Here is a 25,566-nt window from a genome sequence, read left to right as displayed (position 1 = left end):
TAAACTCTCTTCTGGCCTGCTTCTTTATCGTAATTGTTTAGGCAAAACATATTTTGTCACTAAACAGAATGAATTTGGGTGAAGTCGTAGTGGGAACTAACACGTATTTGGCCCTGACAGGAAGCGGGCAGCCTTCCCTGCTTTTAGGGAGGTGTCGTTTCTAACCAGCTACTCTCACCCTCAGAGACCCTTTTCGACCCTTCCAGAATCTGACAAAAGTTAGGGCTGCTCTTGCTCTCCGGGAACACTCACCTACACACATAACGTAAGCTGTAATTTCACTTTGGGTCCTGGCTAGCCTAGATGCACATTCAAGTGGGTAGGCAATTGAGAGGGGTTTAGATGAGGGGCCATTTACAAAGTGTGGGCCTGGTTCTGGGATGTTGGGGTACCTGAGGGCTGGTAGCAGTGGGGGAGTGTTACCTACCCAGGCATGAGAGGCCAGCCTGGGAACCGTGCTTGGACCTAGAGAGGACCACCTAGCGAAAGTCTGTGCCCGAGTAGAGGGACAAAGGCCACCTTGGAGCCAGGCCTCACCTTCCTCTCCTTCCCCTGACTTGCCAGCACCTCCCTTTGGGCAAACCTCGCTGGGCGCCAGTGGACTAGGGAGCATGTTGCTACAGCTTTGCAGGTACAGGGTCTATGCCAAGGGTGTATCAGGTGAAGATTTTAAGTTAGGGAGGTGCTTCTCAAAGTAGAGGACCATAGCACTCAGGTGTGCGAGAGCATACATGGTGGCCTACAGATACATATTTTTAAAAATGTAAGAGGTATTTATGTTAATGGTTCATAGGGAAAAACGATCTTCTCTTTTTGATGATGATTTATTTAGTATCCCCACTCCCCACTTTTATGCCCAATTATTACAAGTATTTATTTCTTTTGGCTCCCTTGTTCCTGCAATAGGCAAAACATGACATCATGGTTTATACCTTGCATTTCTTGGCTGGTCGGGATAAATATCTTTTCACATTTCTTTTTAAATACTGTTTTGATTTAAAACAATTTTTGAATAGACAATTTTTAAGAGTAGTTTTAGGTTTGTAGAAAAATGAGGATAAAGTACAGAGATTTCCCATCTGCCACTTTCAGCCTATGCCCCCACTGTTTTCCCTGTTATGAGCATCTTGCATGAGGGTGATGCATTAGTTGCAATTGGTGAACCCATTGATAGTCCAGAGTCTACACTAGGGTTCTCTCTTGGTGTTGCATGTTCCATGAGTTTTGACAAATGTATAGTGGCAAGCATCTGGTGTTACAGGATCAGAACAGTCCCTTTCACTCCACCCACCTCTTCATCCGCTCCTCCCCCAACCCCTGGCAACCCCTGATCTTTTCACTGTCTCCATAGTTTTGCCTTTTCCAGAAGGTCATACAGTTGGGACTACACAATGCAAAGTCTTTTCAGATTGGCTTCTTTCACTTAGGAACATGCATTTCATGTTCCTCTCTGTCTTTCTGTGGTTTGCTAGATTATTTCTTTTTATCGATGAATAATATTCCATTGTCGGGATGTGTGTTTACTGATGTTTGTTTACTGAAGGACGTCTTGCTTTTTGCAATTACAAATACAATTGCTGATGTTTACATCAGTGTGCAGGTTTTTGTGTGAACGTCAGTTTTCAACTCACTGGGCAATGATATAGTTCCCCTTCCTCCCATTTTTTTTTCTTTTACTTTTTGAAAATTGTGATAAAATTTACATAAAATAGAACACTTTCACCATTGTGAAGCATACAGTTCAGTGGCCTGAAGTACATTCACATTGCATGCATTCCTTTTAAAGCAATGGCGTTCCAGCCACAGGCTCTCTACAGGTAGGGTGGGACGGAGTAACAGTGCAAGTGGGCCCCATACGCAGCAGAGTGGGTGACGGTGGTCCAGGATGAACGGAAGTCTGGGAAACTTGTAACTACACCAGCCGTCTTAGCACCCAAGTTCTGTCTGCCTAATGTGTCCAATATGCTTCTCCATGGCCTTCTCTTTCGGGGCCCTAAATGTAAATTCTAAAAACCTACTTATGGCATTTTCGTGTTCTCTCTTGGCCCAGGCTCATTTATGGGTTGCTTTTGCAAAGGAGGGCTTGGGAAATTGTCACTTCTTCTCTTCAAGTTTCTCCCACCTCTTTGCTCCCCCTCTCTTCCATAAAGCTGCACATTTGCGCCGAAAGATATGACTGTTTGTGGGGCGGGGGGAATTGGGAGGAGGTGGGGAGCTGCACACACAGCAGATGAGGGATGTGCCAAGTTCCCTGCATGCGGGAGTCTGGGGATGGCGACAGGGTGAGGACTTGGCATTCAGTCCAGGTGATCAAGGGGCTGTCCCGGACCCTTCCCTCACTCACACAAAGAGGTAAGCCTTCTAGCGACTGCCTTCCCAGTCCTGGCCTCCAGCTTCCCCATGAGTCCAATGGGGACAATAGGACCTGCCATCTCCTTGATTCAGAGCGAGCGAAATTATCTGCAACCTTTTGAGGTTTTCCTGAGAAAAGCATCATCTCCCTGGAGGAAGGTGTTAGTCAGCTGTCATCTTGCCAGCAGGGATCAGCTGTTACTCAAAGGCGCCAATTTTGCTGTGCTCACAGAACAGGCTGCAGAGAGCACAAAACGATCATCGTGGCAGGTGTGTCAGAAGCGTGGCGCTCTTTCCTGGCATTTCTGTTTTGAAGCCTCAAGTCTCCCACCCTGTGAGAGTCAGTTCTGGGCTCCTTTTCCTCCTCCCCCTACCCCCAGGTTGGGGGGCGTGTGATGCTCAGCCCTCAGCTCCCCAGGCAGGCCCTCACTGAGACATCCCTCAGGTGACAACCCCCTCAATTTGGCCCCATTTTCCCAGCCACTTCAGGGCCTTCCTGGGTGCTCTGGAATTCGTCCTGCGGCGAGAGCTCTGCGTGTGCCTCGTCCTCCTGTCTGGATGCGCGCTCTGGGCCGTTGATGCTCTGTGTCCTGGCACCCCTCTTTCCAGACTGCCCTGGGGAATGGAGCAGGAATTGCCACTGAGGCAGGAGCTGGACGCACTCACTCCTCCCTTCCTCCCTTCCATGACCTCCCCACCCATGACCCTTATAACCAGGGGATCAGGACAACAGGCTTGTACTCATCCAGTTTCCTTAGGGTTTAGGGCTTTTGGAATTAAAACACCTTTACTAAGTTTCTGCCACAGGAACAGACAGAAGCTCTGCCCACCTATTCCCCGACTCAGCATTTCAGAGCCAACTGCAGGCAGTGCTTCTGTGTCCGATGGCTCCCTGCGGCCAGAGTCTGCCCCGTGCATTCATGCACGCACCTGGATATGCCAGGACACGGCTGCTCCCAGAGGCAGCCCTGATGCAGGCAGCTCACTTGCCCCTGGGGTGCATGTTCTACACGATCTCCTGGTGTCCCCCGTGGGATTAAGCTCCAGTCACCCACAGTGGGGACTTGCTGGACATTTTGTAGCCTCCTTCACCCCCAGCCTTCCCATTTCCTTACAAGTGTTTCCTGGGATCACCTCCCAAATAAAATACTTGGAATGGAATCCTTTTCTCAGGAACCCACCCTGAGACAGCATCCCTTGCTAGAGGCGATGCATGGAGACTGCTGAGCTGACGGATGGGGGAAGAGACAAGGGTAGGAGGAAGACAGGGTGGGGGAGGAACCGGTAGTTAATAGTTCAAAATATTATGGCGTATAATTGAAAAGTGAAATAAATGGAGCGCTTATTCTGTGCTGGGCACAGCACTTGATGTTTTCACATAACTTATTTCATCTGATCCTCCTGGTGGCTCTGCCCCAATACCATTGTTCTTAGAGATGAAGAAGCAGTCTCAGGGCCACCCACTAGCAAGATGGTTAAGCAGGGACAAGAATTCAGGCCTACTGGTCTCCTAGGGAGATTCCTGAAATTCTTAACTAGTAGAAAGGTTGCAGCGTCTTGAGGTAAGCCTTTATCTTCCATTACTATTAGCTCTTATCCATTCTAGTAGCCACCTATTAATCTCAAAAGATTCCTGCCTTTACATCTTTCCTTAAAAAATTAGAACGTCTCAGATTGTTTTGAAGCCAGGGGCTCTTGCGGACGGTGTGGTGTGGTGAGATTCATAATGAGACCAGAGGTTTAGGAGAGGGACAGAGAGTGGGTGCAATGGTCTTCTGGGTCCTCCCTTCTGCTCAGTGATGTGCTGGTATACGTTGAGACTGACTTTCAGGATGAAAAAAAAACAAAAGGACTGACTTGTAGCATTTGCAGATTTTTGTGGTGTCAGTGCTTCCACTGTGGCCAGTTCAAGCTGTGAACATGATGCTCCTGACGCTGAGGTTGGGAAGAGCCAGAGGTGTGACGTTCCACACTGCCAGGGAGCATTCCCACCACACCAGCACATTCCACATAAATGGCCCCAAGATCCCTGAGAATGGAAGATGCCATAGAATCCTTAGCAGGTGGTGAGCTCTGAGTATGCAGGAGCTGGTATGAACTGGATGTTTCTTCCCCCCAGCTCCAAATCTATATGTAAAATCCTCACTCCCCATGTGATGGTATTAGGAGGTGGGGCCTTTGGGAGGTGGTCAGGTCCTGACATGGAGCCCTCATGAGTGGAACAAGTGCCTTATAAAGGGGACCCCAGAGAGCGCTACTGGCCTTTCCATGATGTGAGGGGGCAGCAAGAAGATGGCCATCTAGGAACCAGGATGCAGGTCCTTGCCAGGCACTGAACCTGTCTTGGACTTGGACTTGATCTTGGACTTCCTGTCTCCAGAGCTATGTGAAATAAATATTTGTCATTTAAGCCACCCAATCTAGGGCATTTTTGTTATAGCAGCCCAGAGTACTTTTAAAAAATTGAGTACCTGTGCTCAATGAAGACAATACTTTAAAAAAAAATTGAGACAGTACCTGTTTACAATTGAGGTAAAATTCATATAACATCAAATTCACCATTTTAACTATTTGAAAGTGTGCAATTCTATGGCATTTAGTACATTCATAGTTTTACGAACTATCACCTCTGTCTGGTTCCAGAACATTTTCATCACCCCAAAAGGAAACATCATACCCAGTTAAAGCCTCATTTCCCATTCTCCCCCTCCTCTGGCAACCACTGTAATTTGTTTTCTGTTTCCATGAGTTTGTCTATTCCAGGTTCTTCAGACAAATGCAAAGAAGAAATGCTTCTTTATATGAAGAATTATATATTCTTCATATAAAACACGTGATCTTTTGTGTCGGGCTTCTTTCACGTAACATGACGTTTTCAAGGTGCATCCATGTTTTAGCATGTGCGAGCACTTCGTTGCTTTTTATGGCTGATTACGATTCTACGGTACTGTATATTGCCGTTTGTCCACTCATCAGCTGACGGACATTTCTGTCATTTCTCTCTTTTGGCTATTTTGAATAAAGCTACTACGAACATGCATGTACAAGTTTTTGTTTGAATACCCGTTTTCAATTCTTTGGGATATATACCTAGGAGCAGAGTTGCTGGATCATATGGTAATACATGTTTAACTTTTTGAGGAACTACTCAATTGTTTTAAAAGTGGCTGCATCATTTTACATCCCCACCAGTTGTGTTTATGGGTTCTAAATTCTCCACATCCTCACCAATACTTGTTATTTTATTGCTTATTAGTTTATTATTATTATTTACTATAGCCATGGTTGGAGTCCTATCTCATTGTGGTTTTGATTTACATTTCCCTAATGGCTGATGGTATGAAGCATCTTTTTATATGCTTTTTGGGCATTTGGAGAAAAAAAATCTATTCAAGTTCTCTGCTCATTTTTAAATGGAGTTGTTACAAAAGTTAGCTGGGTGTGGTGGTGCATGCCTACAGTCCTCGGGCGGCTGAGGCATGAGAATCACTTGAACATGGGAGGCGGAGGTTGCAGTGAGCTGAGATAGCACCACTGCATTCCAGCCTGGGTGACAGAGCGAGACTCTGTCTCAAAAAAAAATTAATTAATTAATTAATTGGGTTGTCTTTTGTTGTTGCATTGTAAGAGTTTTTTATATATTCTGGGTATATCATGCATATGATTTGCAAATATTTTCTCCCATTCTGTGGATTGTTTTTTCACTTTCTTGAAAGTGTCCTTTGATGAACCAAAGTTTTAGATTTTGAAGTAAAATTTATTTTTCTTTTGCTGCATGTGCTTTGGGTGTCATATTTTAAAATCCATTGTGGCCAGATGTGGTGGCTCATGCCTGTAACCCCAGCGCTTTGGGAGACTGAGGTAGGTGGATCACTTGAGGTCAGGAGTTCAAGACCAGCCTGGTCAACCTGGTGAAACCCGGTCTCTACTAAAAATACAAAAATTAGCTGGGTGTGGTGGCACACATCTGTAATCCCACCTACTCGGGAGGCTGAGGCAGGAGAATAGCTTGAATCCGGGAGGCAGAGGTTGCAGTGAGCCGAGATTGTGCCACTGCACTCCAGCCTGGACAACAGAGTAGGTCTCCATCTCAAAAAAAAAAAAAAAAAAAGAAAAGAAAAGAAAGAAAGAAAAGAAAGAAAGAAAAGAAATAAAGCAATCCATTGCTAAATCCAAAAAAGTCATGAAGTTTTAATCCTTTGTCTTCTAAGAGTTTTATGATTTTAGCGCTTACATTTAGGTCTGTAATCATTTTGAATTATCCAGTTGTCATTTATTTGTTTTTAATATTATTTAATTGTAAGTTTGTATAATGTATCTTTTAATTATGGCTGTGTTTCACAACTGGCTTGCATAATTTTTGAAAATTTAACAATCAGCTCTCGAGTCAGTGTGAGTAGTATGAGCCAGCTCAATGTGCCATTACTTCTATGTTTTTTATTATTTTTAAATTTTTATTTATATATTTTTTGAGACAGAGTTTCACTCTGTCACCCAGGCTGGAGTGCAGTGGTATGATCTTGGCTCACGGCAACCTCCACCTCCTGGGTTCAAGCAATTCTCCTGCCTCAGCCTCCGTGAGTAGCTGGGATTACAGGCTCCTGCCACCATGCTCTGCTAATTTTTGTATTTTTAGTAGAGATGGGGTTTCATCATGTTGGCCAGGCTGGTCTTGAACTCCTGACCTCAGGTGATCTGCCTGCCTCAGCCTCCCAAAGTGCTGGGATTACAGGCGTGAGCCACCATGTCCAGTCGTGCTACTACTTCTACCACACCCTGCTTAGAACACCTTGCTGCTAATGGCTGGAATGTGGTTTTCTTGGGGAGCGGAGCTGGGGATGGGTGAAGTGTGCTTATGGAGTTCCTTGGCAACGGGTATCTGTGGAAAAAGGATCTGGGGACCCCTGATTCTCTAGTCATGGGCCTGTCCAGAATTTCCTTCTTGCATCTGGCTTTTCCTTTGTGATGTGAACAGCATAGCTGGACCTCTCTTGCTCTCTCCCCTAGCATTTGCCAAGCTACTCCTCCTGGCTTAGAGGGAACCAGTTTTGTCCTAACTCAATGTGGAGGGGCTTTGGAAGCCCCACTTTTAAGCAGAGATCTAAGTCTTGTCTTGAGGCTGAGGAAGTGCTCCTTTTCCTGGTGGTGTCACCAGATCAAATACAGGATGCCCAGCCACATTTGAATTTCAGATAAGCAGCACTCAGTGTTTCAGTATGAGCATGGCACATGTGAGATTTGGGACACACTTATACCAAAAGTAATTCTCATGCAATATTTGGGACATACTCCCACTAAAGAGCTATGCATTGTGTATCAAATTGAACTGGGAGTCTTGGATTTTTGTTTGCTAAATCTGGCAAGCCTTTCCTTGGGTCAATTTTTTTTCTTACTGTCTTCATCCTGCAGTGGAGACTCAGAACCTCAGAGTGGGAAGGCCCTGATTCGCTGTCCATTTTGCAGATCTGGAAACAGTCCCAGAGAAGAAAAGGGATTTGTGCAAATGCATGGAATCACTGTGAACTCCGAGGACCTTGACAAGCTGCATGGCTTTTTCGTGAAGTCAGCACATTTTCTGAGTCTCTGCATGTGGCGCTGTGCTGGTGCCAGGGAATGATGGTGGCAAACCTGCCATGGACCTGTGTAGATGGCATGTTAAATAAGAGGCAGGATTCAGACAGATCTGGGTCCAAATCCCGCTTTGCCGCGTGTCCGCTTGTATGACAAGTTCCTTCTGCTCTCAGAGCCTCAGCTTTCCCTTTCGGATGAGAGTACATTCGTAGGGCGATCGTCAGGCTTCCGTTGGGTGGTGAAGTGCTTGGTGCGGGGTAGGGAAGATTTACTGCATGAGGAGAGAGGAGAGGTGCCCATGGTAAAGTCTGCTTGTTGTCTGCAGGTTCTCCAGCATCGTGGGCCGTCCAGATGATGTGGAATGGAGGTTCCAGAACCCACCTGCCCTGCCCCTCCTCCGAGGGACCAGCCAGCTCCCACTCCTGGCCCTCCAGGGGCCCCAGGTGGCCAGGCCTCACCCCACCTGACCCTGGGCCCCGTCCTTCTGCCGCCAGAGCAGGGCCTGGCCCCCACTGTGTTCCTGAAGGCCCTGCCCATCCCACTGTACCACACGGTGCCTCCCGGGGGCCTCCAGCCACGCGCCCCGCTGGTGACGGGCAGCCTGGATGGGGGCAACGTGCCCTTCATACTTAGCCCTGTGCTGCAGCCTGAAGGGCCTGGCCCCACCCAGGTGGGGAAGCCGGCGGCCCCTACGCTGACGGTGAACATCGTGGGCACTCTGCCTGTCCTGTCGCCAGGCCTGGGCCCCACGCTGGGCAGCCCAGGCAAGGTGCGGAATGCTGGCAAGTACCTGTGTCCACACTGTGGTCGCGACTGCCTGAAGCCCAGTGTTCTGGAGAAGCACATCCGATCCCACACGGGCGAGAGGCCCTTCCCGTGCGCCACCTGTGGAATCGCCTTTAAGACCCAGAGCAATCTCTACAAGCACAGGCGGACGCAGACGCACCTCAACAACTCCCGGCTGTCCTCGGAGTCCGAGGGGGGTGGGGGCGGCCTCCTGGAGGAAGGAGACAAGGCCGGAGAGCCTCCCAGAACAGACTGCAGGGGTGAGAGCCGGAGCCAGGAGATGCACGAAGGGGCATCGGAGAGACCCCTTTCTCCAGGTGCCCACGTGCCCCTAGTTGCCAAGAACCTGGATATGAAGACCGAAGCTGCTCCCTGTCCAGGGTCCGCATTTGCCGACAGAGAGGCTCCTTGGGACTCTGCCCCCACAGCCAGCACACAGCCCTGGCGCAAGTTGCCGGAGCAGAAGTCTCCGACCGTCGGGAAGCCGTGCGCCCTGCAGCGGCAGCAGGCGACAGCAGCTGAGAAGCCCTGGGATGCCAAGGCCCCCGAGGGCCGGCTGCGGAAGTGTGAGAGCACCGACTCGGGGTACCTGTCACGCTCAGACAGCGCGGAGCAGCCGCCCGCGCCCTGCAGCCCCCTGCACAGCCTCTCAGAGCACAGCGCCGAGTCCGAGGGGGAGGGCGGCCCGGGCCCGGGACCAGGGGGCGCGGGGGCCGAGCCCGGGGCGCGAGGAGCCGGCCTGGAGCTGGAGAAGAAGCGGCTGGAGGAGCGCATCGCCCGGCTCATCTCCCACAACCAGGCGGTGGTGGACGATGCCCAGCTGGACAACGTGCGGCCCCGGAAGACCGGGCTGTCCAAACAGGGCAGCATCGACCTTCCCACGCCCTATACCTACAAGGACTCCTTCCACTTTGACATTCGCGCTCTGGAGCCGGGCCGTAGGAGGGCCCTGGGCCCCGCGCGCTCCACCTGGACGCCTCCAGACAAGTCTCGGCCCCTGTTCTTCCACTCCGTCCCCACTCAGCTCTCCACCACCGTGGAATGTGTCCCTGTCACCAGGAGCAACTCGCTGCCCTTCGTCGAGGGCTCCAGGACATGGCTGGAGCCCCGGGACCCCTGGCCCAGGACGCAGAAGCCTCTGAGCCCCAGGCCCAGCCCAGCCCGCCTTGGCTGCCGCTCGGGACTGAGCTCGACTGACGTTCCTGGTGGGCATCCCCGGGCCCTGGTCAGACAGGCCGCGGTGGAGGACCTGCCAGGCATCCCCACTGGCGATGCCCCGGTGCCCACAGAGGACACAGATGTAAAGAGAATTGCTGCGCGGGAGGCCGTAGCCGGCAAGGGCAGAGCAGGCGGCAGGAAGTGTGGCCAGAGGAGGCTGAAGATGTTCTCTCAGGAGAAGTGGCAGGTGTACGGGGATGAGACATTCAAAAGGATCTACCAGAAAATGAAAGCTAGTCCCCATGGAGGCAAGAAAACCAGGGAGGTGGGAGTGGGCAGTGGGACAGAACTGGGCCTTCCTCTGCAGAAAGAGGCAGCAGGGAGCTCAGGCACAGTCCCCACCCAAGACAGGAGGACCCCTGTCCATGAGGACACATCCACAGGGGCAACGCCAGAGCCTTGGGGAAATCCGCCAGCCCCGGAGGCCTCCTTGGTGACTGAGCCCACTAAGCATGGGGAGATGGTGGCCAGGACAGGAGACAGGAACCCACCCAGGGTGGAAGAGGCTGTGTCATCTCCTGCACTGGGCGGCAGAGACAGTCCCTGTTCAGGCAGTCGGAGCCCCCTGGTCTCTCCAAATGAGAGGCTGGAACTGGGGTGGCAGCTGACCCCAGCACCTGGCCCCCTCAAAGGGGGTGACCTAGAGGCCCCCAGGCCAGTTTTGCCAGACCCCAAGCTGGAAGGAGGCGCCCGAGGTGTGGGGGATGTTCAGGAGACCTGCCCGTGGGCCCAGACTGTCCTGAGATGGCCCAGCAGTGGCTCTGGGGAGGACAAGCTCCCCTCGGAGAGGAAGAAGCTGAAAGTGGAGGACCTGCACAGCTGGGAGCAACCAGAGCCTGTGGGTGCAGAGACCCCGGGTAGGCCCGTACAGGCTGCCTCTTTGTCATCCCAGAAGCAGGACGCTGATCCCGGGGAAGTGCCAGGGGGATCGAAGGAGAGTGCCAGGCAGGGGGGCGAGCTTCTGGAGTCCTCTGGAGCCTCCTTGGCTGCTGATTCTGTTGCCCTGAAGAGGGTGGGGCCAAGGGACAAGGCTCCCCCACTGCATCCTGCAGTCCCAGCCCCTGGGGAGCACCCCCCACTGGCCACCCCACCTCAGGCTCCCAGAGTCCTCTCTGCCCTGGCAGACAATGCCTTTTCCCCGAAGTACCTCCTCAGGTTACCTCAGGCAGAGACCCCCTCACCACTGCCCATTCCCCGGGGACCCAGGCACAGCCAGGACTCTCTCTGCAGCAGTGGGTGGCCTGAGGAACGGGCATCATTTGTTGGGTCAGCACTGGGGACCCCTCTTTCTCCCAGCCCAGCCTCAGGCCCCTCCCCAGGTGAGGCGGACAGCATCCTGGAGGACCTCAGCTCTTCCAGGCCACGGGATGGGAGAAAAGGGGCACAGTTGAGGGGGGACAAGGGGGACAGGATGGCCACTAACAGGCCAGCAGCCAGGGAGTCGCCTATCTCAGCACCCGGGGCTCCCAGGGAGGCCACCTCCTCCCCGCCCACTCCAATGTGTGAGGCACACTTAGTTCAGGACATGGAGGGTGACAGCGACCGTATCCATCGCCTCTGCATGGGCAGCACTTTGGCAAGGGCCAGGCCCTCTGGGGATGTCCCAAATCCCTGGGTACCCAACTGGGAGCTGGGGGAGCCTCCTGAGAATGCCCCAGAAGATCCTTCTTCAGGGCCCCTGGTGGGCCCCGACCCATGTTCCCGCCTCCAGCCTGGCTCCTTCCTCACTGCCCTCACTCGGCCTCAGGGTGTGTCCCCAGGCTGGCCAGAGCTGGCCCTGTCTTCCCACTCAGGGACGGCCCGGAGCCACAGCCCCCACAGCCCCCACAGCCCCCACAACCCCTTTCCCTCACTGAAGGCTGAGCCGCGACTCACGTGGTGTTGCCTGAGCCGCAGCGTCCCTCTGCCCGCGGAGCAGAAGGCAAGGGCGGCGTCTGTGTACTTGGCGGTGCACTTTCCCGGTAGCAGCCTCCGAGATGAGGGTCCCAGTGGCCCTCCTGGGAGCAGTGGAGGATGGACCTGGACAAGCCCTGGAGAGGGAGGGCTGGCGCAGATGTCCAAGGTAAAGCTGGGTTTTGCCCCAGGGCCCAGGGTTGAGAGAGTGTGTCGTGACCCCGCAGGACCTCTCGTGTGGGAGGGAAGTCTAAAGCCATCCCATGTAGCATCTGCTGCTCACTGCTCACTTGTTCCTGAGGCAGACTGGGGATACCACAGAGATGGCAGGAAGGAATAAAGGCCCAAATGCGAACCTTAACAGAGTTGTGGAAAACATAAATTCCAAAGGAAAGAATTACTATCCTCGAGACATTAGGTGAGATAGTCTTCATAACCAAATGTAAAATTTAACTGAGCTTCCTGGTAACAGAAGCAAAAAGTAAAATGAAACACTCCAGCAGAGAGGTGAGCTCTCTGGATCATTCTAAGATTATAAACCAGAGACTCCCAATAATTGAGAGAGTCATTATACTGGGGATTCTGGAGAAGGAATTACTGTTGATTGGATTCAGACCTCCCTCTCAGGTTCCTGGGAGCAGAGAGAAAAGGGGGAAGGTGGTGGATGCTCACAGCTGTTCTCACTTGGTGATGAACTGATAATGCCGAGCTCCACCTTGAGAGGGAGTTCACACACCTGGTTGTGATGACTGAGAGCTTAGTCCTGCTCTGGGGTGGCTTGGGCCACGGCCACTGAGGAAGGTGCTGGAGGCTCAGCTGTAATTTAACCCTTGTGGACAGTGACAAAGGCCTGGAGACCAGAGTCTTGCAGGCTGTTCAGCTTTCCCTAGGTGGAACCCAAAGTTGTGGGGAATGCTGTTTCCATCTTGAGAGTAGTGGGTTAATCAGGAGGGCCCCAGAGGTGCGGGGGCTCCTGGGGAGGTGGATTTAGGGGACAGTAAAGGGGCTGGTCACCGTGTTTCTTGGGCCTCCAGTTAACACCGATGGCATAGGCTTTCCTCTGTGGATCGAGCCCAGGCAGGGTTTCAGGAGGTTCTGTCCAGGAATGCTCTGCCCTTGCCTGGTTGAACTTTGCAGGGGCTCAGGCCATTTAGTGATGCAGTATCTCCGCTTTGATTTCTATAGACAGGCATCCTGTCTGCAGAGTGAGAACCCTTTGGAGTTTTCCTCATCATGAGGACTTTGAGTAATGTGATGCCAACATGCTTGGTGTTTTCAGTTCTCCTACCCAACAGTCCCAGGGGTCATGTCCCAGCACCAGGCGTCTGAGCCAGAAGGGAAGAAAGGCCTGCCTCGGAGGGCAAAGATGTCTCATGGGAACGGCAAGCAGAGAAAACTGAGGACCAACCCTAAAAGGTAGGGTGAGTGGCCACCTCGGTCATTTCCGCAAAACCCCAAGAAGAATTTACTATGGGATTTGAAAGGTATCCGTGTGCTCCAGAGAAAGAGTTCCTGTTTGCTAGGGTTTAGAGTTTCATGATTAAAGGACTGAATTTGTTTCCCCGTTAGTCCCCCACCCCTTACAACTCATCGCCTGTGTATTTTTCGATGGCACCTTTCTAAGGCCAGGAATCCAGCAAATCTTTGAAATAACTGGGTGGAAAACACATCCATTCAACTTAAGTCCGGAAGAGAGAGCCTGTTAATTATTTACAGCTTTTATTGCTTTTTTAATTATGCAAGCAATGAAAGTCTTTTGCAGAAAAATTAGACAATACAGATGAGCAAAGAGAAGACAATAAAACATCCTAGTAATTTCACCACGCAGAGATAATCACCGTGAGCATTCAGGAGTGTGCCCTTCCAGGCTTTTCTTTGCGGTATGCATATGCAAATGTCCACCCCCAACAAACGGGCGGCCATGAGGATTTTCCTGCCACTCTTTCATTGTGTCTTTCTTGGATTGTCTTTCTCCTTTGCTCAAAACCCTTCAGGCTGCCCATTGCATACAAGCTAAAAAGCAAATTCTCTAACCCCTGTCCTCTTTCTGCCATCATTTTCCCTGTGATCTCCTTCTCTCCTGCTCGCCCTTCACCCTCACCGCATTCTCTAATCCACATTCTAATCCCAGATCCCTGATGCATTTATACTCCACACCTCAACTGTCAACATTCTCCCTCTAGACCGTCAGTCCTTTTTTCCCCTTTCTGTTTCTTTTTTGAAACCGAGTTTCACTCTGTCGCCCAGGCTGGAGTGCAGTGGCACAATCTCGGCTCACTGTAACCTCTGCCTCAGGGGTTCAAGCGATTTGCCTGCTCAGCCTCCTGAGTAGCTGGGGTTACAGGCATGGGCCACCATGCCCAGCTTTTTTTTTTTTTTTTTTTTGTATTTTTAGTAGAGACGGGGTTTTGCCATGTTGCCCAGGCTGGGCTCGAACTCCTGGCCTCAAGCAATCCTCTTGCCTTGGCCTCCCAAAGTGCTGGGATTACAGGTGTGAGCCACTGCACATAGCCTGTCAGTAATTTCTCCAAAACCTGGACATTCTTTAAGGGGCAATCCAAATTCCCAACTATCCCCTCTAGCTGCTCAGACCCTCAGTGGCTGGAGATGACCTCTTCTCTTCTGGCTCCCCCTTCCGCCTCTATCAATGGTCTTCCGGGACCATGTGTTCAGAGCTAACATTATGGGGCACTTGCTGTGTGCCAGGCTTTCCCTAATTGCTTTCTGGTGTGCGTCGTTTCAGGCGATCCCACAAAGTACCGCCCACGATGTGGATGGTATTATTATCCTATTTTTCTCATGAGGAAATGGAGACACAGAGAGCTTAGATAACCTCCCCAAGGACCCAGATTTGAACCAGCCAGTCTCCTTCCATAGCCTGTGTGCCAACTAGTGGCTTGTCTTGGTGCACCCCAGCCTGTCCTGGGCACGCTCGTGGCCTGGCGTTTTCTAGATTTTTCTTGCAGTGCCTGAGATTCTGCATTTCTGACACAGCCAGGTGATGGTGCTGGCGTGGCTCTGAGAGCAGGCTTGGAGGAGTGGGGCTTTCCTTTCTAGCGTCCCTCCTTGCTCATGGATCACTCAGGGTCCTGAGACAGAAGCCTGACTCAAGGTAGTCTGAACAAAAGAAGGTCTGCCTGCCTGTGTAATGGGACCTCCAAGCCTTATCATCAGCCCTGGCCCAAACTTGGTGCTGTGGGAAGGACAGTCTTCCAAAGGAAAATTCGAGTCTGCTCTTGGAGGAAAGGGGAATGCATGCCATCCAGGTGGAGGAGCTGCATGCGGGGCTCTGGGAACCAAGGGACATTGGCTCGTGGTTGTTGGTCCTCCTCAGTATCTCACCAATAAGGAGGAAGTGCTCAACTACATCTGACTGACAGCTGACGAGCCTGAAGCCTCCAGGCATCGTTGGAAAGATGTGGGGAGAGGGGAGAGGATGAGTTGCCTCATTAACAGCTCCCACTTTCCCAAGACTTCAGCTTGACTAATTTGAAAATATTTACCATGTACCTGTTGTGCGCCTAGTGCCCATACCTGGAGGTGGCCGAGAAAACTTTCTTATCCAGGCTGAGGGTCCCAGACTAGAGCCCAGGAGGCGTGGAGATATCACTCCAGGACACCTTGCAAACCCACTAGCAGCTCTTGGGCCAAACACAGTGCATGTAAAACCCTTGTTAGGCCAGTGCTCTAAAACTTTTGGCATTTAGCAGCCACATAATTAGATGTAAAGATTTCTCATAAAAATCTGGATTTCTAACTTTTCTTGAAATATGGGAAGCTTTGAAGACACTGGGCCTGCCTCCTTACATAGCACCAGCCAGCTGGAGATGAGCAGTGGCCACACCTTGTGGGTAAGAGCTGTGCTCCTGGCCGGGCGCGGTGGCTCAAGCCTGTAATCCCAGCACTTTGGGAGGCCGAGACGGGCGGATCACGAGGTCAGGAGATCGAGACCATCCTGGCTAACACAGTGAAACCCCGTCTCTACTAAAAAAAAAATACAAAAAACTAGCCGGGCGAGGTGGCGGGCGCCTGTAGTCCCAGCTACTTGGGAGGCTGAAGCAGGAGAATGACGTAAACCCGGGAGGCGGAGCTTGCAGTGAGCAGAGATCCGGCCACTGCACTCCAGCCTGGATGACGGAGCGAGACTCCGTCTCAACAAAAAAAAAAAAAAAGAGCTCTGCTCTCCTCTGCGCTCTGTAGCTCACCTCTCCTTAATGTCTTACCCTCGGCCAGCCTCTCTCAGTTATGCTATCTGCCTGGCCCCCATAGGATTTGAGTTCGCAAATTTTGGCCTTGTGGGACTAGACACCCTCTCCACTCAACAAATCACAACAAGAGCCCATGGATGGGCATAGGAGGGGGGCAGGGGCATTACAGAACAGGAAAGAGTCTGAACAAGGACTTGGAGCTCTAACCAAGAGCTCCTGACTGGGTCAAATGAGAAGGAAGCTGTTCCACAAACATTTATTGGTTGATCGTGATTTGTTTATCATTGATCCTTTTGTTGGCTCATGACTGTCTTTTGAGTTAATTTCAGCTTCAAGGCCTTTGCACCTGCTAGTCCCTCTACCTCCACCTGCACATTCCTCCTCTTGCTCCTCACATGGCTGGCTCCCCTGTCTCAGAAAAAGAATCAGCACCACGAGGGCATGGAGATCTAGGCATGGACATCTTTGAGGGGAGGTATTACTCTGCCTACCACACTGTTTATCCAATCACCCATACACATATGTTTGTAGATATTTATCCATCCATCTGCCTACCCACCCACCCATCCACTTACATATCTATCTCTCTATCTCTCTGTCTATCTTCGGTCTATCTATCATCTAACCTTTGTGTTCTCTCCTCAAGAAGGAAGCCTAGTACTTGATTCATTTTCCCACTTTCAGTTGTTTTAATGTTCTACAGAAAATGAAATACTGTAGCAGAGGTTGCTCTATAGTCCTTAGCTCACAGAGAATGATAAAGTTCTCTTCTAAGTAAAATATTACCTTAAATATTATATAACAATACATAGAAAAGAAAAATTTAAAAGATGATTATGTTGTTTTATGTATTTGGCACAAATCGTATCAATCTGTGTTTTCATACTTTGCAAATCACCAATAATATATAATATTGTTTGGTGTCTTTAAAGTACATATAAAAGTATCATAGTTATTTATCATTCTTCAGCTTGATTTTTAAGGTCAACATTGTGTTTCTGAAGATCTCATCGTGTCAGGACATACTGATTAAATTGATTCATTCTGATTGCTACAGAGTGTCTCATCCATGAGTGAGAGTTTGCCCTTCATTCATATGCTTCCTAATATTTGTTGTTATCAAATTTTTAAAGTGATGAATATAATTTATAGGATTCTATATATATCCTAGATTCATATGTATTATTTGCCTGTTATATATACTGCAAATATGTTTCCAAGCCTATTACTTGTCTTTTTAAGCCCATTTATTTATATGTACCCACATAATTGCCCATCTCTGGTCTTTTCATTTGTTTCTGCATGTCAGATCTTCCTTCTGGGATTATTTTCTTCTACCTAAATCATATTCTTTAGAATTTCCTTTATTAGAGAAGAAAATTCTCTTAGTTTTTATTACTCTGTAAATATCTTTATTTCATCATTGATGTTGAAAAATATGTCTGCTGGGTACACAATTCCAGGTTGACAGTTATTTTCTCAGCACATCAAAGCTATCATTGCACTATCCGTCAGCTTCCATTTTGTGGTAAAGAAGGCAGTTCTTAGGCTACTCATCTGTCTTTTGAAAGTCTTTTATCTCAAGCTAACTTTAAGATCTTCTTTTATCCTTTGGTGTTCCATAGTTTTACTTTGATATATATAGATGTATGTTGCTTTTTATTTGTTCCATTAGGAATCCACAGGGCTATTTTGATTTGTGGATTGGTGTCTCTCTATAAAAAATTCTTAGCCATCATTCTTCAGATATTGCCTCTGTCCTGTTCCCTCTCCTTCCTTTCTGAAATACTGATATAGTATATATTAGGCCTTTTCTATCTTTCATGTCTCTTAATACTTTTAATAACCTTGTTTCTCTGTGCTATAATCTGGATACTTTGTTCAAATCTGTCTTTAAAATTTTACCAGTTTTTTAATCTACTGAGTTATTTTTTGTAAAGCTTTATTAAAGTATAATTAAATTTTAATAAATTGCACATATTTAAAACATACAATTAAATAAATTTTGACATATGTATATGCCTGTGAAACAATATAACCAGGATCATGAGCGTATCTGTCAAGTCCAAAAGTTTCCTCCTGTCCCTTTGTAATTCCTCCTTTCTGCCCATCCTGAAGTCCTTCCGTCCCCAGGTAACCACTGATGTGCTTTCTGTCACATAGGGATAGTTTGCTTTTTCTAGAATTTTGTAGAAACAGAATCATACAATATATGCTCTCTTTTTTTTTTTTGCCTGGCTTTATTCAGTTAGCATTACTATTTTGCGGTTCATCCATGTTGTGTTTATCGATAACACATTCCTTTTTGTTGCTAACTAGTATGCAATTGAGTGAGTATGTCACAATTTGTATATAAGTGCACCTGTTGATAGACATTTGGTTTGTTTCAGTTTGCGGCTATTACAAATAAAATGACTACAATTATTCGTCTGCAAGCCTTTGGATGGACATATGCTTTAAATTGTCTTGGGAAAATATCTAGAGGTGAAAAGCCTGGACCATATGGTAGATGTATTATTGACTTTTTAAGAAGCTGCCAAATTGTTTTCCAAAGTGGTTGTATCATTTTACATCTCCACTATCAGTGTATGAGAGTTCCATTTCTCTACATTATTGCCAACACTTGGTGTGGTAATTCTTTTTAGTTTTAGTCATTTGAATAGTTGTGTAGTGGTATCTCTTTATAGTTTGAATTTGCATTTCCCTAACAAGTGATGATATCCAGCGTCTTTTTTTATGCGCTTATTTAGTGTTTGTATATCTTCTTTGGCCAAGTGTCTCTTCAAATCTTTTGCTCATCAAAAATGGGTTGTTTTCTTATTGAGTTTTGAGAATTTTTTTATATATTCTGATTATAAGTTCCTTATCAGAAATGTGATTTGTAAATATTTTCTTTCAGTCTGTGGCTTATCTTTCTTTTCTTTTAGTAGCATCTTTTAAAAAGCAACTGTCTTTCACTTTGATGAAATTTAATGTACCTTTTTTTGTTGATTATGTTTTTAGTGTCATAGCTTAGAAAAGTGTGCCTTAACAGAGCTTCAAAGCTTTTCTTCTAATTTTTTCTCTAAAGTTTTATACCTTTAAGTTTTATATTTAGGTTTATAATACATTTCCACTTAATGTTTACATATGGTGTGATGTATGGATCAAAGTTCTTATTTTGCCTGTGGATATCTTATCTGGTTGTTCCAGCATCATTTGTTGATCTATTTGTTTATTTCAATGCAAATAGCACGCCGACTTGATTACGCCTCTTGACTCTAAGACCTACTATAAAGCTAAGGTATGCCAAAGAGTGTGGTATTTGCATCAAAATGGATACACAGATCAGTAGAGCAAAATAGAGAATACAGAAATAGACCATGCTGTGGTCAATTGATTTTTCATACAGGCTCAAAGGAAATTCAGTGGAAAAAGTATAGTCTTTTCAACAAATGGTTCCAGACCTGGAAAATTTCTTCATCAATAAGTTGAGGTGTCATCAGGCTTACCTCATCTGTTTCTCTTCTTTCATGGATCACTGCCCTTATTGCTCAATGTCCAATGCCCTGAACACTATTGTTTTGTATCTTTATTCAGTTTTTTACTTGGGATGGTAAAGTTGGTTACTTTTGTAAAGTCTTGGTCAGAAGTCCCCGGCCTATTGCAGTGCCTCTTAGTTGATCTCCCCTACTTTTATTGGTCTGCTAAATTTTAAATTTAATTATTTATGTGAATTATATTTTATTTCCAAAAAGTTTTATTTAATTATTTTTCTAATTTGCTTGATCACGTTTATAGTCTCTTGCCCTTGACTCTGATTTTCAACCTTTTTTTTTTTTTTTTTAAAAACACATCTAATGTTTTGCATCTGTCAATGACAACATATGAAGTCTTGGCACATCTGACTCTGTTTTATATATTTGCTGTCACATATGTTAACTTATTTCCTTGTTTGTGTTAAAATTTTTGACAGTTAGTTGATATTTTTGGAACTTTGAGATGCGGGTTGAAGGTGGATTCCTCCAATAAATATTTGTTTTGCTTCCCCTGGGTGCCTGGGGGTGCTCGTTTGTTTGTTGTTATGTTCCCTGGGCAGGTGGTAGGGGTACTGAGTATTTAATTCTAATTCACCCACATATTGAGAGTATGCCTTTCAGAGGTCTCAGCTTTATGCAGGAAGGGACGTTGGGTCTTCCACTTGCCTCTCACTGAAGAACATTCTGGGCTTTGAGTCCTGTACCCTCAACTGCACCAGAGCACGAAAATGGGAAGGTCATCCTCACCTGGTTTGGCAGATTCCTTGAAGTGAAAGCAGTCTCACTTTTCCAGGGTGCAGCTCTCACTTGGTTTTTGCCTTTGAACTATTTCTTACCTTTTAATCAGAACATAAATAAATTTAAATATAAGTTTAAAAAATTTTTACATTTTATGCTGCATTTTTAATTATTTTCAGTATAAGGATAATTTTGGTGGTAATCAGTCAGAGTATTGAGTCCACTGTGCTGTTGGAAATGGAGTTCTTATTTTTTAACCTTGATAATCACGGTTTTTTCATTAAGAATTTATAAATTTTGATGTAGTCAAATGGGGCTGTCTTTTCCTTTATGGTTATTACTTTTTGGTATATCTAAGAAATATTTCTTTAGTCTCAATTTCCTACTTTCAAAAATATGCAGATATGTTCTCTTATATTTTCTTCTTATATGAATTCATATATAGAGAAATATTTATTTCTATTTTTGTTTATAAAGACAACTATGGACCATGGGTTAAATATGGTTTTTAACTTACTTTAACCATGAGCAGCACATTATTTATACATATATATATTTGATCAACAGGGTCTCAGTATGTTGCCCAGGCCGCAGGGCCGTGGCTATTCACAGGTGTGATCATAGCGCACCACAGTCTCACACTCCTGGCCTCAGTGGTCTTCCTGCCTCAGCTTCTGGAGTAGCTGGGAGTACAGGCACGCACCACCACGCCTGGCTTGGTTTGTCTATTTTTAAAAGCTTATCCATATAAAAACAGAAGAAGAATATGTGGCACAGATTGTCTGTGGCATACAAAGCCTAAAATATTTATTAGCTGCACCTTTCCGTAAAAATCAAGCAGACCCCTCCATTAATGCACTTTTGGCCACTTACATGTTAAATTTTAACTTCTTGTTTATACTTGAAGTTTCTTTCAGGGCCTTTCATTCTGCTTTCATTCATCTCTATGTTTTTTGCCAACTACAAATACCACACTGTAATGAAAACAGTTGTTTTCATTAACAAAACTACATGAGTTAGAGAGATTAGAAAATGCAGGATCCACTTTCAGAGTGGAAATGGAAAAACGCAGAAAATTCATACTCAGAAGACTAATTGCCCTGACATTAAACTAGAGGCATAGAGATCCGGAGCACTCACAAAATACCTCCCTGCCTTGCCCAAAGCAAGCGCAGGACCATGGAACTGGATTTTATTGATTAATTTGTAGCTGTGTATCGTGCTGTATGAAGCATGAAACACTCAGAGACTTGTGCCTAGGAAGCTTCCAACAAATGGAACAATGAGTTGTGAAGCCCCAAGTGAATGGAAATGAGCAAGGAGAAGATTGCGGGTTGTATGGGAGAAGGGCACCCTGTAAAACCCTAAAATATACATTAGTCATTGAAGGGGAGAGTAGAGAAGAAAAAATCCTGGGGTTTGAGAATGCAATTCTATTAGTAGCTAGTGCTTTTCCTTATGGAGTGGATGTTTATCTGTCTAAGCCATGTGTCTATTCACTTTAGTCATCACACAATTTACTTATTCAATGAGATAGCACTCTCAGTAATGAGAACACAATCTCTGCAGTGAGGTAAAAACAAAGGCCTACAGATGTGGCCCTGAGTCCTCGTGGCCTCTGCTGCATGTGGCCCCCACCACACGTGGCTGAGACTCTTTGTCATGTTGGCCACAGCCCCAGAGCTTTGACAGCAGTCCCAGGTCCTGTTTAGCAGGATACAGCGGCTCTGCCATCCACACCTCCACTGCACTTCTCTTTGCTTTGTTCTTTGTGGGGTCAAGAGAGGAAAGTGAGGGAAATAGCATGTCAGATCTCATAGTTTCGCCCCAGAAAGGAATGTGTGTGTCGTGGGCTGCATACACCTGCCAGACCCAGTCCTTGGGTCTACTGTCCCTCCCTGAGAGAGCCTGATGAAGGTGTCAGCGGGGTGAGGAGCACGTCACCCTCACAGCCGGGTGTGGAGGTGCAGCCTGGCGAAAGTCTCCTGGATGGGGCCCCAACAGCACTAGCCACACCTTGAGGGGCCTTGCATGGCTGGTGGTGGAGATGAGCTTGCAAAACCTTCCTAAGCCAGGATGCTGCTTCTCCAGGAGGGGCTGCACACAGAACGTTCTGGGAGAACCAGGAAAGACAGAAACCTACCCTGCCCATGACTAAACTAAACAGTCCTTTGAAGACATTGCCAAGGTCCACTTGGGCTCTTCTCGAAGACAAAAGGATTGAAATTCCACCTTGATGAAGTGTGAATTCAGAGGCTGGGCCTTTCCTAGCTCTCTCCTCATTATTTTGCTTGAGTAGAAAGATCCCGGTTTCCTAATTTTCTAAAAGTAAAACCTCCCTGCAGTTCAAACTGTGCCGTTCTTAACACCTGCAAGTGTGTGGCAGCCACCCACTGACTCGTGCAAAGGTGACCCAGCAGCAGGTAGAAGAATTCTCTCCATGTGCCACCCCTTCCTTCCTCCTTTTGTCTCTGCACTTTGAAATCTCTCTCCACCCAGGCCCTGCAGGATTTGGTTCAGGGGTTTGTCGGTCCCCACCCTGGCTCAGATAGCTCTTTCAGGAACCTGTGGTCTTGACAACTGCATCAAAGAACAAACCAGCCACCACCGCCCCCCAAACCCCACAACCGCCCCCCGGGAATAACAGCTCCTGCCCCAGGCAGGGGAGGCAATCATGCCCAGATGAGGGGAGCTTCTCCCAAACACAGAGGCCAGAAAAGATGAACAAAATGTCACTTTCTCATTGTTGCTGCCAGGAAAAACCAGCGCCCAAGAGGATACTGCATTCTGCAGATCTTATTTAAAATTCTGTGAGCAGCCCTGGTGATTACGGGACTGCGGCTGGATCTTGGCAGTGGCTCAGATAAATGAGAAAGGAAAATAGCCAGTTCTGAGGAGCACTGTGGAGTAGAAATATTGTAAACTGAGGCTCGTAAAGGGAAGGGATTACTTGTGGCTTGACCAGGCAGTTAGAAGCAGTGCAAAGATCTTCTAAAAGAGCTTAAGGCATATTACAGGCCTGGCTTTTCGTCTCATTCTTGCTCCTGTATAATGGGGGTGCTAGACTAGATTGATGGCCTGTTTGTGGTTGCACAGTCCTATTAGTAAAATAATTTATAGCCTGCACTCTATTAAATGTGTATTTGTTCATTTACAAATTATACATATATTCTACTCTATGACATGAAACAATAGAAATAAGAAATGACATGAAACAATAGAAATAAGAAAGACTAGATGAAAATAAATGTAAATAGAAGCTCTAGTATTTTTCTTTCTCTACTGTCATCATGCCTTCCCTCTGAGATGTGAATACTTTGTTTTGAAGATAAATAAATCAGATGATTCCGTAGGTCTCCTCCAGATGGAAGGTCTACGAAGAATACTATCCAATACGGTGGTCACTAGCCACATGTGGCTATTCGAATTCATTAAAGTGAAATACAATTTAAAACTCAGTTTCTCAGACACGCTAACTACATTTCAAATGCACAATAGCTACATGGGCCTAATGGCTACCGTATTTGTCAATACAGATTACAGAACATTTCCATCATTGAAGAATAATCTGTTGGACAGTCTGTGAACCAAGTAGTCAAGACCACATAGCTTAAAACCTAATTGCAGCAACTATCCTTGACTAAGCCCTTGCTATGAGTTAGCATCCTGGGAAGCATTTTGTGACCACCTCATTTAGTTCCTACAACAACCTCTGAAGCTAGGCGCATTGTCCTGGAGAGGTGGGGGGTGAGGTATGGAGGGATCGGGAGTTGCTCAGAGCTGACCAGCTAGTTAGAGGTTGAGCCCCATGTTCTCCTGGGCACCCCGCAGGGACTTTCCAGATTTTTCCAGGCATGTGCTCTCCAGGCTGGTTGCTGCAAGTGTGCTTCTCTCTTCTACAGGTACAAAAGGAATTTCTTGCAGAGCTGTGTTCAGCTGAGAGCCAGTAGACTTCGCACACCAACCTGGGTGCGAAGAAGAAGCCGCCACCCTCCCCCACTCGAGGGAGTGAAGCCATGCAGGACCCCTGGACAGACCTCTTCAGAAATAGCAGGTAATGCTCTCTTTGGAGGTGCATCCAGACTGGGCACTCGAAGGCACCCACCCAAGGCATAGACACTGGGGATTCGGGATGGGCAGGAGTCAGCCCCAAGTGCCGCAAGGGTCAGGCCCAAAAGGGAGAGTAACAGAGGCGTGACGTCTATGAGACAATCAAAGTGACCCTAAACTAGTGGGGAGGGCATGCGGTAGAAGACGGAGAATTCAATATTGAGAAGTCATCCACATCCTTGAGCACTGGCCACCTGTGCCAAGCTCTGAACCAGGTGCAGCTTCCCTCTGGGACTCAGGAGAACATGAATCACAGCTCTTGGTGCCTCTGCTTTCACCATCTCTAAAAAGAAAGCTTGTTTAGTTCTCTCTGCAGGGCTATTGTAAAGCTAAAGTGGGTCTGTGGATGGGCTTGAGAGCCCATGTGAAGTAGAAGGATGAGTAGTTCTGTGAAACTGCAGGGTACATTGCTTACATGTGGAGTGGTAAGAGGCACACTCTTCACCATGCTCGGAAATAAATAAAGGGCGAACCAAGTGGGGCTGCTTCCTGGAAAAAATGCTATTTTAAGCTGCAATCACTGGGCAACCGGGGCAAATGGCTCAGCTTCTCTGGACCTCAATTTCCTCTCCCTTTCTCCCCTCTCCCCAGCATTAAGGAGCTCAGCCTTAGCCTTGCTTGATTGTTGATTGGGAAAAATGAATACCCTGTGGGAAAGGCTGCAGGGTCCCATCTGGCCAGCAGTGCCTGAATTACCATCCTTCTGTGGTTCATTGTTGTCTGTTTGGCTCAAGGGCTAACCCTGGGCTTTTTCTCATGCTTGAGGTCTTTGGCCCTAGGGGATCCTTTGCTGGGGCAACTCCGCCTCCACCTTTGTGTAGCTCCAGTGCCCCCTATAGACAGATGGCACTTGAGTGCTCTCCCCACACCTCTGCTCCCCAACCCCCAAAGGCCTCCAGGGTAGGCAAGGACAAGGACTAGTCTTGCTTCCCAGAGAGAATTTAAATCCAGTCAGGAATTCATCTTACAGTTGGGGCCAGTTGTTGAAGAGGAAAGGTTGTTTTTGTTAAGGAAGGTCAAGGGTCAAGCCCCATGTGGGAGAGGCTGGGATGCAGGGGGGTGGGTAGGTGGAAATTCCATCAGGGAACTGGCTCTGAGCTCTCTTCCTCATCTGTGGTTCTCATCTGCACCTCTCATCTGCACCTCCATCTCCCTCCTCTATATCCAGCGGA

General features: G+C 47.6%; 1 protein-coding gene across 2 annotated transcripts in view; it reads left to right on the top strand.

The window, feature by feature from the left end:
* LOC105470570 (zinc finger protein 831) overlaps positions 1 to 25,566 on the top strand; it is a 112,629-nt gene that overhangs the window by 35,464 nt on the left and 51,599 nt on the right. For both annotated transcript variants that reach the window (XM_011722695.3, XM_071079098.1), the window contains 3 exons: positions 8,249 to 11,989; positions 13,100 to 13,236; positions 24,187 to 24,338. In XM_011722695.3, the coding sequence (XP_011720997.2) occupies positions 8,285 to 11,989; positions 13,100 to 13,236; positions 24,187 to 24,338 (3,994 nt within the window). In that variant the 5' untranslated portion in view covers positions 8,249 to 8,284. The remainder of the gene's footprint in view (positions 1 to 8,248; positions 11,990 to 13,099; positions 13,237 to 24,186; positions 24,339 to 25,566) is intronic.

Source organism: Macaca nemestrina, chromosome 15 (assembly GCF_043159975.1).
Source record: "Macaca nemestrina isolate mMacNem1 chromosome 15, mMacNem.hap1, whole genome shotgun sequence".
Classification (NCBI taxonomy): domain Eukaryota; kingdom Metazoa; phylum Chordata; class Mammalia; order Primates; family Cercopithecidae; genus Macaca; species Macaca nemestrina.
The sequence above is the reverse complement of the archived record's forward strand: the minus strand, read 5'-3'. Positions and strand labels throughout refer to the sequence as shown.